Source organism: Gracilinanus agilis, chromosome 2 (genome assembly GCF_016433145.1).
Source record: "Gracilinanus agilis isolate LMUSP501 chromosome 2, AgileGrace, whole genome shotgun sequence".
NCBI classification, from domain to species: domain Eukaryota; kingdom Metazoa; phylum Chordata; class Mammalia; order Didelphimorphia; family Didelphidae; genus Gracilinanus; species Gracilinanus agilis.
Genome location: NC_058131.1, coordinates 62,986,400 through 63,003,655, shown reverse-complemented (window position 1 = coordinate 63,003,655; position 17,256 = coordinate 62,986,400). Strand labels below are relative to the sequence as shown.

General features: G+C 39.5%; 1 protein-coding gene across 1 annotated transcript in view; it reads right to left on the bottom strand.

The window, feature by feature from the left end:
- The window catches only part of KCTD19 (potassium channel tetramerization domain containing 19), a 41,373-nt gene that overhangs the window by 23,500 nt on the left and 617 nt on the right, over window positions 1–17,256 (bottom strand). Inside the window, exons 3-5 of the mRNA XM_044659425.1 lie at window positions 15,415–15,711; window positions 2,695–2,845; window positions 1,550–1,741 (exon numbers count right to left, since the gene is read on the bottom strand). Of these exons, the coding sequence (XP_044515360.1) occupies window positions 1,550–1,741; window positions 2,695–2,845; window positions 15,415–15,711 (640 nt within the window). The remainder of the gene's footprint in view (window positions 1–1,549; window positions 1,742–2,694; window positions 2,846–15,414; window positions 15,712–17,256) is intronic.

The following is a 17,256-nucleotide window of genomic DNA, read 5'->3' as shown; positions in this document are numbered from 1 at the left end:
TGGCACTTACCATTTTAATCCCTTGGCAAGAGGTTGGGTCATTCCAGAAAGAGGCAGTTCTATTGCCAGTTAGAGAAGAGTTGGCTTGGCATGTAGAGAAGCCTTGGTTGGCAGGTTGTATTTGCAGGTAGTCCCTGCCTAGACTGGAATGTTTGGCAGAAATGGAGTCAATTCTAAAATCTGGTGTCAATTAACTATGATGTTCAGAAGCACATGACTGATTGCTTTGCAATTGCTATATTGAATAATATCTGGGATTCTAATCGCACCTTATCCTCAAAGTACAGCTCAGGTATTACTTCATCCAGCTATTTTTATGTAATCAAAGAGCTAAACAAGTCTTTAGCTAGTTTACGTTCTCTAAGAATTCCAAGTAGGATAAGGAAAGGTGAAAGAGAAAGGTTGATGCCAGATAGTAGAGGACAATGTTTTATTATATTCTTTTTAAAACTCCAGGGAAGGTGATTCTATATTCTCTTAGCTAATTTCATTGTTAATCTTTCTACTATCTATAAAGTGATAGAGTTGAATTAGATGACTCCTAAGGTATCTTCTAGCTCTAACATTCTATGTTCTAAATGGTGGGGAAAAAGGTTATATGATCAGATCAATTGGTGTTCAATTCCTATTTCATAAAGCTTCTCCTAGCCCTATGTTTTATAATTCTATTTAAAGTTGTGACAATTTAAAACATCTTTTTCATACTCAATTATTAGTAAAGGTTGAGAACAGCTTCCATATAATCACTGGGGTCTCATCTCATGCTGAGAAAAACTGAGGCCTTGTAGAGACAGTAGCAATAATTTATTCACATTCCACCCCAAAGATGACAACGGTAAGGCCACTGCAGAAGTGATATTTCTTGAAGTTCAGGATATATGTTTCCAGTTAAACTATGCTGCCTCTCCAAAAACATGACACCAAAACTCAGAGCTTCCAGCTGCTAACTTAATGCTACCTAATGCTGAGTCATTTGCAGGTCACTGAGCTCTGCCACAACTTACATGCCCATTCCAATTGAGCCAGGACATAGTATGAGTCTGACCAGGCATTTTTCCATAATGGGCATTAAGTGGGATCTGAATCATAGACTCTCAAGAGCTGGAAGGGCCTTCAGAAGTCATCTAATCCAACTGTACTTGAATAGGAATTCCCTCTGCATAATCCCAGATAATTGGTCATCTGTTTGAATATCTCAAATTCCAGAGAACTACATCCCTTTATTTCACTTTTAGATAGCTCTCACTATTAGGAAGCTATTCCTTTCATCCTACCCGAATTTTCCTTTCTGCAACTTACTCTCATTGCTTCCAATTCTGTTCTCAGGGGCCAAATGGAACAAATTATTATTTAAAAATAGCTGTTGTGACTTCTCTCTTACTTTCATGGAGCATGCAGGATTAGAGCCCTTGCAGGGAGGGAAAGAAGCAGAGAATTTTAAAAACAAAATTAAAAGTGACAGATGTGAGAAAACATGCAAATGTGCTTGTGAGTGGCCAGCTCAGGCAGATGTCCCCTCTCAGCACTGCCTGAGAATCTTTCCAATCACCTATGAAACGGAACTCGCTACACTCGCACTCTATCAGAGCCACATTTTCAGCCAGCCACAGCAGATTGTCTTCAGTCACCAATGTAGGGTACTTTGCGATCAAGTCCAGGGGCAGGAAGCAGTAATGTACTTCCTCTTCAGTATCCAGGAGTGGGGTGTCCATGAGACCCAAGGGAGCTTTATCATGCAGCCCTGGAGTAGAAAAAACAAAGAATAGCCAAAGCAATAGTCAATAAGAGTCTCCAGCAATACTCTCACGTGTTTACTTGCAAAACCTGGAAACTCATATGACACAGTCTTTGCAAGGGGCCTCCCTCCTCTCTCTCCAGAGATAAAGCATGTCCTAAGAAGCCACGATAGTGTAACAAAGTTCAAGGACAGAGTTGTCTTTACTAGTCAATCAATGAAGAATAGCAGGATCCTCTTTATGATGTTTCTGCTTAGGGAACCCAATTAGTGGCTCTGTTTTGAGTTTTCAGGTAAGTTTTGAGCTTATTTTTTTTAAGATGTCAAAAAAAAGTCAAAACAATTGCTCTGACTTACGGGAGATGCTCAGCTGTTAGTGAAGCTGTAATATTAAAAATAACTACTCAGATTTCTATAGTTTCATATATTTTTTTAGAAACAACCCTTACTTTCTGTCCTAGTAACAACTCTTAAGGACAGAAAAGCAAGGGCTAGGCAAATGGAGTTAAATGACTTTTTCAAGGTCACATAACTAGGAGTAACAGAACCCAGATCTTCCCAACTCTAGGTCTGACTCCTCATCTATTATGACACCTATTTGCCCCTAGTTTCATATACTTTTAAGATTTACGAAACCTTTTTGTTTGAGTATCTATGAGAAATAGAATATACAAGTATTACTGCAAGGGTTTTTTGTTTGTTTGTTTGTTAGTTTGTTTGTTTTTTACAGATGAGGAAACTGAGACTCAGAAAGGTAAGGAAAAGCCAGTCATGAGAAATGTTATGGAGATGGAATTGTTAAGATATTGGAAGATGACAGCCTGGAAACCAGAGAGAACTGAAGTAAAAAAACTCCAGAGGTTTAACACAGGAATGGGGACAATTGAAGATCAAAGTGGGCAACTGGGGAAAACATGATTGAACCTCCAAACAGTCAGTTGCTTCCAAGGCAGATATACCAGTGAAAGCTGGGCTCTTCATGGGAAATTCTGAAGGTTTGCTTATGCACTTCCAAGTCCTCCAATAGTTCAGAGATGCTCTCTCAGCAACAGGGATATCTGCAGGCCTCACACGTAAATGGTGTTTCCCTTCTTTCAAATTATCAAGAGTCTGTTGAATAGAAAAAGATATGGATTTGGCAATATTTAATTATTTGAAGTCTCTTAATGTGAAGAATAAAATGGTAAGTAAAATCTAACTTACCTGGGGAAAGTGTTTTCATATTATTTATATATATTATAGAATATTTGATGTTTTCATCAAAAGTAGTCATTTCCAGGGCATTATGATAATATGCTGAGGGTCACTCTAAAATACTCAGTTATCTCTTTATTTGTTATTTTTTAAACAATTTTATGCTATTTTTCCTTCTAAGTAATATATTACAAAAGAATGCCAGTGATACTAACATTCACATGGCATTTAAAAAAATCTTTACCTTCTGTCTTAAAATTGGCACCAAGTATTGGTTCTAAAGCAGAAGGAGCAGTAAGGGCTAGGCAGCTGAGGTTAAGTGACTTTCCCAGGGCCACGAGGCTAGGAAGTATCTGGTGCCAAATCTGAACCAGGTCATCTCCAGGTCTGGTTCTCTACTGTGCCACCTAGCTGCCCATTTATGTGGCATTCTCACTAACTGGAGCCTGATTTATAGTTATATTAAAACCATTTGACATTTTCTTCCTATTTTTCCCCAAAGAAACAGCTCAGAGATATAGTCCATATATTTAAGTTAACATATCTATCATAACATCTATTCAGTGATTTATACAGTTTTTTCAATGTTCTTTCAAATACAGTAACCTCATGTGATCTTTATGACAGTCTTTATGGAATAGTCAGGATTTATATTTTATACATATAGAAACTGAGGCTCAGCCACAGTCAACTCTCTAGGCATCAATGTCCTCATCTGTACGATGAAGGCATTGAACTAGATAACTTCTCAGATCCCTTTCACTGCTAAATCTACAACACTGATGTTATGGTTAACAATAGGCCATTTGATTTAGCAATCTGGGTGACTTTTGAAAGAATAGTTTCAGTAGGATTATTTACTTTTTCAGCTCTAGAAAGCAACACATTTCTAAGTTCCTAATAATAGTTCATAGTTCTATGATGCTTTAAGATTTACAAAGTTCTGTCCTCATAGCAGACCTGTGAGGTAAGTAGAATTGGTATTATTATACCTATCTTACACACAACTTATTGAGATTATTAAAATCTCCCTTTCTGAGAGAAGATCTGGGTTCCATCTGGGTTTCTTCCTTATAATCTGTATGGATCTAGTTTTCCCCTACCCAGGGATATTCACTTCCTGAGAATACATGAATCTGGCTTTTTTCTCATACTTTCTAGCAAATGATAATGGCACAAATCTGGCTTCAGACATTTCCTAACCTGTATGACCCTGGGCAAATCACTGAACCCCTATTGCCTAGCCCTTGCCAGTCTTCTATCTTAGAAATGATACTAAGACAAAAGGTAAGAATTTTTTTAAAAAACCTCCCTAATAAATGACAAAATAAGTTCCTCTAATAAGTGGCAGAAATTGTGTTAAGCCCAAGTCCTTTTATTCCAAATGAATGTTCTTTCATCCCCAGAATGCTTTTGAACTTATACCAAATACTTAAAAGAGTCAAGGGATTAAAGATTTAGAACTAGAAGTAACTTTTAAGTGATCTAGTTGAAACTGCCATTTTACATAGAAGGGGAAAGTATATCCCTGAACAACTGACTTCCTCCAGCCCAGATGACAGTCAATATTTATTTTCTGCTTACTTTCAGCCAAGCACTGTACTAAGTACTGGGGATTCAAAGAAAGGCAAAAACACATTCTCTGCCCTCAAGGAGTTTACATTCTAATGGGATGTCATTAAGATAACTAGATGTTAATACAAAGTACAAAAATTAATGCAAAGTACATTTTGCAAAGGGCTCTGATGGAACCAGAAGTGGAGCTTGGTCATTAGCTGGGAAAAGATCTGCCATGTTCCTAGAAGGCCCTTAAAAAGCTACATTGTCAATTCTGGAGTTACTCTAGGCAAAAGTAAGCCCTTGAGGGGTTGCTCTTCAGCCTCCCCCCTCCCCTTCTTTATCAACCTCTACAGGTCAATATACTACACCAATTGATGGCTGAGAGAATGGGGGAGGGGGTCAGGTAGATCAAACTCAAAGTATAGTTTCCAAGTGCAGTCTCCAGGGAGCAGGCACATTCTCTATGGAAATCCAGACACAGTGGACAGGAAGCAGATCTCTGACAGCAGAGAAGAGAGCTATGATTTCAAAAAAGAATTGACCTAGGCAGAGTAGCCCTAAAGACAGAAACAGATCCAAGAAGTTCCCAGTGGGGAATGAGAGGTTATTTGGGAGCCACTCTCTACATTTGTGCTATTTATTGTATTCCACTCTTCTTACATGAAGTGTGTATTTGTGAGAGTTTGTGTCCCAGGTTTTGTATATAAACATGGGAATATTTGGAAGCTATTTTTCTTATTGTCATTGCTTTCAACTGTGTCTGGCTAGCTGTTAAGGAAATCTTATTGGTGGGTTTTCTGAACTACAGTTTTAGGAGTGCAGAACCACAAGTGACCCTTTGAACCTGTGAGAATAACACCCCTCTGAGGGAGTTAACTTTCATGTTCAAGTATCAGATTGGGGGGGGGTAGTCCAGAGGGGGTGCTACCTCCAGATGCAGAAACTGAGGCCCACAGATGTGAAGTGACTTCTTCAAAGTTACACAAGTAGAAGAGCTAAGAATCGAACCTAGGGCCTCTGATTCCAAATCCAATGTTCTTTCCCCTAACATTATACTGCCACATCTGTCCTGGGCTGTGACCTCTAAGGAAAGGATGTTTGGTTACCATGCCATATTTGAAATAAAACAAAACAGTTGAATTTTTGCCTGTTGGGATTTGCCAATCAAAAGCATGGCTTTTTAGCTGTGTTCAGGCGCAATAAATTGGTTTTGTGTATGTTCAGGGTGGGCTCTTTAAAATTGGCGGAATGTCAGCTTAAGAATTTACTAGGCCCAGAGGAGAATCATCTTTTATGGTTTTAGTGGGCCAGAATAATCAGGAATGGTTAAGAATTTATCAACATTCACAAATAAGTTAAGCCATAGGGAATCAGACTTGCTGTGGATTTGTTCATCAGATATCCCTAGATTTAGAGCTAGAAAAGAGCTTGAAATTATCTCATTTGATAGATGAAGAAATTGTAGTGTAAAAAAAGGGAAGGGACCTTGGAAATCAGTTTCTTACTCTCGTCCACCCCCAACCCCTTACTTTCTGTCTTAGTATCAATTCTAAGACAAAAAAACAAAAAAAAAAAAAAACAAAAAACGGAGCAAAGGCTAGGCAATCAGCCTTAAGTGATATGCCCAAGTTGTCTCACAGGTAGGAAGTATCTGAGGACAGATTTGAACCCAGATACTCCTGACTCCAGGCCTGGTGTTCTACCCATTGTGCTACCTAGTTGCCTTTTAATTAGTTTCTTAATTTACAGACGAAAGAAGCAAAACCTAGAGAGAGAAAGTGATCCAGAATCGTAAGTAGTAAATCATAGTAGTAAGCAGTAGAGCCAGAGCTTAAATTTCGGCCATAACAGTAGTTGCAAGGGACCTTAAAGGTGATTTAATCCCACTTCTTCATTTTACAGAGAAAGAAAGTGAGACAGTAGAGCCAAGTCCTTAGATTTCAAGTCCATTGTTCTTGGCATCACACCATGCTACTTCATTTCTGAGAACTGGGTAATACTCTTCCAACACCATGAAGGCTGCTCATCTTTTTCCCACACTGGCATCATTTGTGATAAACACAAGAATTGGCTCCAAAGAACATGGAAAGCAGACAAATTTGGGCTGCTGACTGATTGTAGATGGCTTATTCACAAATGTAGCAATGATAGATTCCAAGCTTGGCACTCCTCAGGAGGCAGTAAGAAAGGAAACATAAGTTCTGCATGCTATCAACATGTGTTCTCTGCTAGGACTTCTTAGGTGAAGGCCAAGACCGTTTTATGGTTAGTGTTAATAGTCATTGTTCAGGTCCTTATGTGCCAAAAGTCACATATGCACAAAGTAGCAAAACCAGGATTCAAACCCAGGTCTTCTAAATGCAAATTCAGGACTATTTTCATTATGTCATACTGCTTGCTCAAAATGTCTCTGAGGGGAGTAATGAAGAGAGGTCCAGTCACAATAGTTGAGGGATTTTTCCATGAATATACTCCATTTCAGGAAATATTGCGATTACAATGCAGAGTACTTGAATGTCTAAACTGTAGCTTGTACATGATATGCGAAAACCAAGCATCAGATCACATCTTTTTTTATTTTTAGAAGTATTTCTTAGTTTGATGAAAAATGGATGCTGGCCAATAAGAGTAACAGAGCACACACACACACACACACACACACAAAACTCTAAGATTTTTTTAAAGTATGGCTGTGATTTCCTTGGTATAGGGAACTCCTGGAGTGGAAACTTCTACTAATGCAGTTTGGCGCTTCTTCTGTAGTTGATGGCTTTGGAGAATTGCCCAAGGCTCTGAGAAGTTGTGACTTTCCCAAAATATTTTCCCATTCTTCTCATTCCCTCCCTTCTCAGTAGATTGTTACCACTATTATCCCCACTCTTTCTCATCTTTTATATATGTTTAGAAAGGATTAACACCTCTGGTGTGATGGTTGGCTGAGCCCTTTTCAGGGCTGCTCATCCATCTTTGGTGTCTACCTTTTAACCAAATCTCACCTGTGGATCCAAAAAGCTGCTACACCCCGGTGTTAGCAGGTGGGCTAAACCAAGTTGAGGGCAACTAGCAGGTCTTACACCCATCTACACCAACCACACATGTGAAGACTTCTCCAGGTGGAATGAGCAGATAAGAACAATTTGTTCCAATGGCCATGAAAGTAGCTGAAGCAGGTGCTGTGGAGAGCTTAGGGCTTGGTCAGACACCAAAGATGCTAAGTCTACCACTGCATTCTGGGCCATCACCAGTCATCCTTAACTTGTTTTGTCGCTGGACTTGAATATCCTTTATGAAATATCTTGTGTACTTCTTTCTTCTCTCCACCCATCTAGCCACCACATTGTACACTTCCTTATCACTCCTATCCTGGAATATTGATCAGTCTCCCTGCCTCAAGACTTTTCCACTTCAACACATTTTCCATTTAACTGCCAAGATGATTTTTCCAACATGAGAGTCTGATCATGTTGCCATCCTGATCAATGACATTCAGTTGCAGCCTGTTACTTATAGGATCAAATAAAAATTATGTTTGGCATTTAAAGTTCTTCATAACCTGGGCCCTTCCTACTTTTTTTAATCTTCTTTTATTCCTTTCCTATCTCCTATTACCCGGCTAGTCTGGCTTGCTGTTCCTCCAATAGAAAATTCCATTTCTTGTGTTCATATCTTTGTACTGGTTATCCCCTCCCTGCCTGGAAAGCTCTTCTTCCTCATTTCTGTTTCTTAGTTTCCTTGGCTTTCTTTCATACTTAGCCTAAATCCCATCTTCCAGAGGAGGCCTTTCTTGGTGCCCCCAGCTATGAGTTCCTTTCCTTTTCAGATTACCTCACATCTATTCTGTTTTTATCTTGTTTGTACCAAATTATTTAATGTTGTCTCCTCCATTAGAATATAAGCATAATGTTTTTGCCTTTCTTTCTATCCTCAGCTTTTAGCACTGTGTCTAGCAAATAGTTAGTAGTAAAGAAATGATGTCCAGAAAGCTAAAACTAGGCTTGGAAATGAGGTTTAAGCAAAGGTTACTTTTCATAGAGGGATGAGCAGACGAGGGTGGGTTTTATAGGATTCAAAATAAAATTAATTCAACAAATATTTGTTGTGTGCCCTTCCTGTGGCAGGTGCTGGGGCAATGCAAAAAAGTCATAGTCTCTTCTTTCAAGAACTTTACCTTCTCTTGACCTGAAATACTTACAATACATTCTGACATTTATTTGTTTAAAGAAGATTTAAAGAAGGAAATGAGCTTGAAAGATGGAAGTTTTTAGTCTGGAGCAGTCAGTGAGTAGAAAGGAACTAGAGGGAAGTAAAATCACATCTTAATTGTTATTTAATAAAACTTGAGGGGAATTCACTGTTCATAAAATAGAGAGGCACCTTCATTATCCTGCATGTTTTATAATAGCAGAAATGTGGCCTGACTAAAAGGCATTTCAGAGACTTTGTATTAGCAGCAAAATACAATTTTCTCCAAATTGTGTATAGTTGGGCAAGAATTTGTATTACTTGGGAGAACACTTTTATAACAAAACTCTCTGACAAAGGTTTAATTTCCCAAATATAGAAGGAACTAAGTCAAATTTACAAAAAATCAAGCCATTCCCCAATCAACAAATCAAAAAGGGGACATAAATAAGCAGTTTTTACATGATGAAATCAAAACTATCAATAAGCATATGAAAAAGTGTTCTAAATCCCTCCTGATTAGAGAAATGCAAATTAAAACAACTCTCAGGTTCCACTTTACACCTAGCAGACTGGACAATATGGCAGCAAAGGAAAGTTATAAATGTTGGAGAGGATGTGGCAAAATTGAGACACTAATACACTGCTGGTAGAGTTGTGAATTGGTCCAACAATTCTAGAGGGCAATTTGGAACTATGCACAACCGGCTTTTAAAAGAATGCCTTTTGACCCAGCTATGCCACAAAGAGATGATAGGGGAAAATATGTGTACAAAAATATGTATAGCCATGCTTTTTGGGGTGGCAAAAAATTGGAAAATGAGGTAGTGTCCTTCAATTGGGGAATGGCTCAACAAATTGTGGTATCTGATGGTGATGGAATACTATTGTGTTGTAAGGAATGATGATCTGAAGGATTTCTACATGCACTGGAAACACCTCCAAAAGCTGATGCAGAGTGAAATGAGCAGAACCAAGAGAGCTTGTACACTGAGAGTGAAACATTGTGGAACTATCCAATATGATGAACTTTACTACTAGTAGCAATATAATAATCCAGGACATTCCTGAGGGACTTATGAGAAAGAATGCTATTCACATTGATAGAAAGAACTATGGAAGAAGAAATGCAAAAGAAAAACTTATGACATCACTTATCACTTGTTTATAGGGGTATATGATTTGGGGTTTTGGCTTTAAAAGAGTGTTCTATGGTAAAAATGAATAATGTGGAAATAGGTGTTGAATTATAACATTTGTACAACCCAGTGGAATTAATTGCTTGTTGGCTCTGGGATGGGGGAGGGAATAGGGCAGGGAAAGAAAATGAATCATGTAAACATAAGAAAATATTTTAAAAAATAAAATTAAAATTAAAAAAAGAAGTTCAAGTGTACGCCTTCCCCCATAAGTAACTTTCATCCTCCCACCTTACTTAGCATCTTGTTTTATAATTCTCCAATGTACTTATGGAATACTTTTCATTATAACCATTTGGGTTAGGGTCTTAATCTTCTATTAGATGGATCACTGTAAATTCCATACAGGCAGGGACCATGTTTCATCTAAACTTTGTGAAGGGGGTGGTAGTTCTGTTGCCCATGTAAGTTATGTATGTTTATCTGGGTCTGTCTAGATGCAGCTTGAGAACTTCTTTTACTAGAGGCAAATAGAATCACATTCTAATCACCATCTACTGAATTTGAGAGGAATTCACTGTGCATAAAATAGAGGCTCTAAAGCCATGGTGGTGAACCTATGGCATGTGTACCACAGGGGGCACTCAGAGCCCTTTCTGTGGGCATGTTCACTGTTGCTCCAGCACCGAGTTCCCCAGAGTTCATTACTAGAAAGCCAGAGGGACTTGAGGCCAGGCTGCTCCCCTCCCCATCTCCACAGGCACCTGAGGACATTTCTCACCTCACCTGCCCCTCTAAAATGTCCACCATCATTGCTCTAGAGCAGTGATGGGCAAACTACAGCCTGGTCCCAGATGCAGCCCCCTGATATGTTCTATCCGGCCTCAGGACATTATTCCTAATCTGACAAATACAATGAGTAGGATACAATGAAACTTCTAAAGAGTTGCCTTATAAACAGACTGACAGATGGGTATTTCCTTTCCTTTGGCTCCCTCTTTAAAAAGTTTGCCCATCACTACACTAGAGTATCTTTTACCCATCCTTTTACAAAGGAGATTTTGATTCCTGCCAGGAGGGGAATTAGGAGAATGGGACCAGAGGCTGACTAGTCTGCTTTTCTTAGAGAAAGGGGAACATTGCTCCTCTTGTTAGTTTATGGGAAATATTTTTTTTAGGTTAAAGCTGAGCTCCTATTCACTGTCCTTTAATAGGAAAGGAGTGCCTCAAGATATATGTATCCAAGGTTTGACTACCTTCCTGCCAAGCACCACTTCCACAAAGAATACATGTGGCAAGTAGCAAATAAACCCATTATCCTAGCTGATAGCAAACAGAAATAAGAGAAGTTTCAAAGAAGAGCATATACCAGATAATACAGAGTGAATGTGTTCTCCTATTGGGATTCAGATATCTCAGTTCAAATGAGAGGTCCCAGATCTAACCCAAAGGGAAATTCTTTTAAGTCCCTAGCGTAAAGGTGAAGTGCCTAGGATTGTAAAATACCTAGGATTGAAGTGTCAGTTCCTCTACATGTCAGCTTCCTAGAGCCTTGATATCTCTCTTTAGGGACCCAAAGATAATCTGTAATTATATATCTTCAATCTCAAAACTGAAAGGTTGAAGACTAGCAACTTTCTTCTCCCAAGTTTTTGCTACCTCTGCCCCTCATGTAGTGAGGAACATTGAGTAATCTATCTCCACTAATATGGAGAGCCTTATGCAAAGAAACTTTGAACCACTGGTCCAAAGATCATGCTGCCAGTATGGTCATTTAGTAAAACTGAAACAGGATTTGAACCCAACCCTCTGACTCCAAATCCACTCTTTCTCCTATACTCACTATCTCTTATTTGTGGATGTTTCTTCTTCCCTATAAGACTATAATCATTGATGACAGTGACCACATTAATTGAGTGATGGGATTATGAATTTAGAACTGGAATATTCCAAGCCCTTATCTTTAAGGTGGTAGCTGTTAGATCTTGTGGATTCCTGATCATGGCTCTTTAGCACTTCAATTCTTTCTTTCTGGTTGCTTGCAGCATTTTCTCCTTGATTTGAGAGTTCTGGATTTGGGTTATAATATTCCTGATAATTTTCATTTTGAGATTACTTTCAGAAATTGACCTGTGGATTCTTTCAATTTCTACTTTGCCTTCTTGCTCTAAGACCAGTTTTTCTTTATGATCTATTGAACTATGATATCTAAGCTTTTTTGTTGTTGTTCATGGTTTTCAGGTAGTCCAGTGATTCTTAAAATATTTCACCTTGATCTATTTCTAGGTCAATTGTTTTTTTCTACATTTCACATTTTCTTCTATTTTTTTCAGTCTTTTGGTTTTGTTTTACTATTTTTTGATGTCTTTGGAGTCATTAGCTTCCATTTGGCCAATTCTAATTTTCAAAGTGCTATATTCTAAAGTAAGGTTTTCTACTTTTTTTTGCCAAGTTTTAAATTCTCTTTATATTTTATTTCTGTAGCTCTTGCTTGGTTTAAAAAAGTTTTTTTAGCTCCTTTAACTCTTCTAGTTATTCTTGTTGGTTTTGTATACAGTCTACATTTTCTTTGAAGTTTTGCCTATAGATATTTTCAAGTCATTTTTTCTTCCATGTTTGAATCTTGGGTTTCCCTGTCATTGTAGTAGCTCTTTATGGTTGGGTTCTTTTTCTGTTTGTTCAGATTACTACTACTACTACTACTACTACTACTACTACTACTACTACTACTACTACTACTACTACTACACTCCTCCTCCTATTACTACTTCTCCTTTTCTTCCTCTTCTTCTTTCTCCTCTTTCTTCCCTTCTTTCTGCCTTAAAATAAATACTAAGTATTGGTTCCAAGACAAGAGTGGTCAAGGCTGTGCATTTGGGGTTAAATGACTTGTCCAGGGTCACACAACTAGGAAGCATCTGAGGCCAAATTTGAACTCCTCCAGCCTACTTCTTGACTTTGAACTTTAGTGTTGGAATTTGCTCACCCCTGAGTATGTATGGAGAGAATGTTTGGCCTGAGTTCCTGTCCTTTTATGTTCTTCTGCTGCTCTCACACTCAGTCTGGGGCCTGCAAGTTTTTAGTGCTTCTAAAGTGGTGTGATCTGGGCAGAGGTCTGTTCATTGCCCACCTAGTCTGAGCTCTGCAAGTTGGGTCTGTTGGCTTATATATAGTTGAATTTTAGTAGACTTGTCCTGGGAAGTTCTGCAGGTTGAATGAACTGCTGGCTCTCCTTTGGTCTTTGTCATCTGCCCTAGTTATTCTACTGAAAGCTTATATACTAGGCTAAAAGTTAGGTCTGAGTTGCCTTTTTTCTCTTAGGCTCAGAGCACATAGCTAAGTTTCTAGAACTTGTTTGTTGCTTAGTACTCAGCTAGGGTCAGTGCTCACTCATGACCACTCTTCCCTACTCTGGATCTCTTACTTGGAACAGGGTAATGGGCAAAAGATGGTACCTATTCTTGAACCCAGAATTCAGAGATTCCCTGAGGTTTCTTTCTGCTCTGGTGTTTCTAGCCTTAGTGCTCTATATTAATTCTGTTTCCATTCCTGGGTGTTGGGAATGCTTCCTATCCCTACTACTACTATCTCACTGTATTCCTGGTCAGCTCCCACCCAATGTTCACATTCCTCTGTCTTCTGAGGCTGCCCTGGACTAGAAAAAATAACTGACTTTTTTCTTGCCTTTTGTGATCAGAGTTTGGTTTGGCACATTTTATAGGCTGTTGTGGAAGAGGCGAGATGGGTAAATTGGGCAAACATGCTTCTTCTCATCTGCTATCTTGACTCTACAGCCTACATTTAGAACTGGAAGAAACCTTAGAGTCATCTAATCCAACCCCCAATTTTGCATATGAAAAAACTGAGGCCTAGATGGGTTGTGACTTGACCAAAGTCACATAGGTAATAAAGGGCAGAAGCAGAATTTGAACTCAGATCTTGTAAAACTCCATATCTAGCACTCTTTCCTCCTATACAATACAATCTGTCTCCTTATTTTAAAGGAGATTGAACATATTGTGGAAGGAATTCAATATTTGTTAAATTGATTTCAATTAAAAAATAAAAGATAAGACAACATTATCTGATATTTTGTAGACTATATCTAGATCACAGAAGTATATTTATCATAAATGGAATAGAGCTAAAGACTTCTAAACAAAAAGTTCTTAAGTTGGGGTCCATGTTCTTGTTTTTTTTAAATTATGACATCTTTCATAATTCAATATAATTGGCTGCATTTGTAATTCTATGTATTTTGCTTTATGCATTTAAAAACATTCTTCTGAGAAGGGGCCCACAAACCTCACCAGCTAGATTGCCCAACGCACAAAAAGGTTAAGAATCCCTAACTGAAATCTTCATTTTACATGAGGAAAAAGAAACCCAGGAAAGGCAAGTGACTTATCTATAGTCACATGTGTTGTTCTGATTCCAAGTCTAGTTTTCTTGGCATGATTCCTCTACAAGAAAACAAGATATCACCTCACAGGGTCACAGAATAAAAACAAACCAAAGCTTCTGCTTTTCTGCTCTTAGTGGTATCAATGAATATTCTTTTGGAGGATTTACTTCAATACTTTAAAGTTCTGTAATTTCATCGGTATGGACACTGCCAATCACAGCAGGTTGTAATCCCTCCATACCTCAGTAAACTTGCTGTCTTTTTTGTTTAAATATTATTATCTTTTGCTTTTATATCACCTCCATTTCCCAAGAAGACAGTCTTGATCAGTTGCTATAGCAAAAAAATAAATAGAAATCCGCTTCCCTATGATCAACCTGGTTGTAAGCCTTTCCAGCCTAGCTGCCTGGTTCTGCATGCCTGAGGCTTAGCAAATTAGCAAAATTGAGTGCTTTAGTTCTGTTAGATATACCAAAACTTTGCTTTTGAAAAGTCCGCTCTAGAGTCTAATGAAACATTGGGTAGGACTATGAGGGCGGAGAGGACTTGTTAGGAAAAATAGTTGGATGAATGCTCACCACAACTATGAAGGAAAAAATATACCAGTTGTGCACATTGGTTCAATTACTTCAATTAAAGTGAGCAGGGGGCAGCTAGGTGGCCCAGTGGATTGAGAGCCAGGCCTAGAGACGGGAGGTCCAAGGTGTAAATCTGGCCTCAGACACTTCCTAATGACCCTGGGCAAGTCACTTAACCCCCATTGCCTAACAAGTAAAATTAAATTAAATTAAATTAAATTAAATTAAATTAAATTAAATTAAATAAAGTGAGCAGTGTGTTCAAGGCACTTAATTTAACACATCACAGGTATAAGTCTTCCTAGTCCAGAACTTTTCATTTCTTTTAAAAACATTCAATTTCAGATTCAGAAAAAAGCCCAATATAGCATTTGAAGGAGCTGTCAGTGCTTTCTGAGATACTGCTCTGGATGCTTACTTATTGCAGGCATAGAACAAGGTCAGGTGGGTTAAGCAAGATGTAATCCTACATCCTCTATATTAATTTTATGTAATGAATCATTCATCATAGTTTCTCACTAAGACATGTCAAATTATTGATCTATAGTCTGTTCTACATAAAAATAATACACAAACACATCTAGATAGAAACCCATATGTCAATTGAACACAGGGGCTTACCTGTAATAAAGGTGTCAGTTGCAGACCCAATGCTTGCTCATATAGCAAATTTAATTCTGCACAACTGGAAAAGGAAAGTTTGGAAGTATGCAGGTAATAATGAACGTGTCGAAATGTGAATCCATCTCTGTCAATGAATAGCCGTTGGCTTTCTGAAGGTGTCAAGGCAGATGCCTCTTTCCACAGGAGGGAGTCTGGGAACTGAGCAAGCTTGCTTCTAGGAACCGAAAAGTGCCAACCCCCTACATTAAAGTGAAACAAATCCTCTGCTGATTCATGAGACATCCCAGGTTCCTCCTAAATGGAAAATGAAGAGATTTATGACCTGGAGCACTTGAATATATTAAATAAATGCAAGGCTCTTTGTAGATCCAATCTACAAAGAAATGAGTTCATTGTTTGTTCTGAGCTCTTTCAATTCCCTTGGTAGTTATTAATGTGGACCAAAGAACACTAAGGTTTGTAGTGATGAACCCATTAAGTCAATAAACCTCACCATTAAAAACATAAGCTCATCTATTCATAGTTAAATTTCCCATCTAACCCTCTTTTTGCTTTTTTTAAGCCTTAGACTGGTGCAACAAAGAAAGGATAGAAAAATAGAATGTCTATAAATGTAAATGTGTTCTATAACAAAACTTTGACTAAAAACACATGTAAAACAAGGTGATGACGGAATGGGGGTGGGGGTGGGGATGCCTAGAACAGCTAGAAAGAAGAAAATCCATTTCCCTAAATCAAGACTAATACCTCTGGGCAGCTAAGTGGCTCAGTGGATTGAGAACCAGTTCTAGAGATGGAAGATTCTGGGTTCAAATTTGACCTCAGACACTTCCTAGCTGTGTGACCCTGGGTAAGTCACTTAATTTCCATTGCCTAGCCCTTACCTCTCTTTTGCCTTAGAACTAATACACAGTATTGATTCTAAGATGGAAGGTAAGGGTTTAAGAAAAAAAACAAGGTAATAGCTCAAACTTGTCACGTTTCTTTCAGGGGCTGAGGAAAGTGTCCTCAGATGATGTGGCCAAAGGTAATCTGGGACTATTGTCCACAGCATGGTGTAAGTGTTTGGAAGAGTGCTGGACGTATGAGTCCTGACCCTTCCTGTGTGATGGCAGGCCCGCCTGGGAACATGACTTTTTAATGTGTAAGATGGTATATTTGTCCTTCCCACTTCACCAGCTGCGGGTGGGCCTAGTAAGCAGGTCAGTGCTCTGACAAGCACCGCACCCCACAGGTAGAGGAGGGTCCTTACATCACCGACATTTGGAACAGGGCTGCCCCCCAAAATAAAAATCAGAAACAAACCCGGAAAGGCCTCTGCCCCAAAGAAGAGCCCCAATTCGGAGAAGCCAGTGAAGCGGCAGTTCTCCTCAAAGGGAGGGATGAATGCTGGAGTCGGGAAAGCTGGTCCTCTGCCTGGGGCATCCGGTGATCCAGGCTGGCTCGGGGCTTCCAGAAGGCCGCGGCGGCATGGGGCTCACAGGGAGGCCCGGGAGGGGGGAAATAAAGACTGGACTGCTCCCCACCCCACCAGCTTCTAGGGCTCCCTCGAGGAGGCGAGGCAGCTATGGAGCATAGTTTCAAGAGAGGCCAGGTGGGGAAACTGAGGCCCGGGCCACGCGCTGCTGAGTGTGGGCCACATCGCCCCACCCCAGGGTCCCTTACTCATCGCGTCCTGCTCCCTTTCCCGAGCTGCCCCTCGCGGAGCCTGCCCCCACAGAGATGTCCCCACCAGGGCTGGCCTGGCAGCCAGGGCTTCCTCCCCACGGATCAGTCACGGGCCGACCCTCCCCACCCCCCCCCACCCCCCCCCCCCAGGGCAGGCCCCACACCATGGTC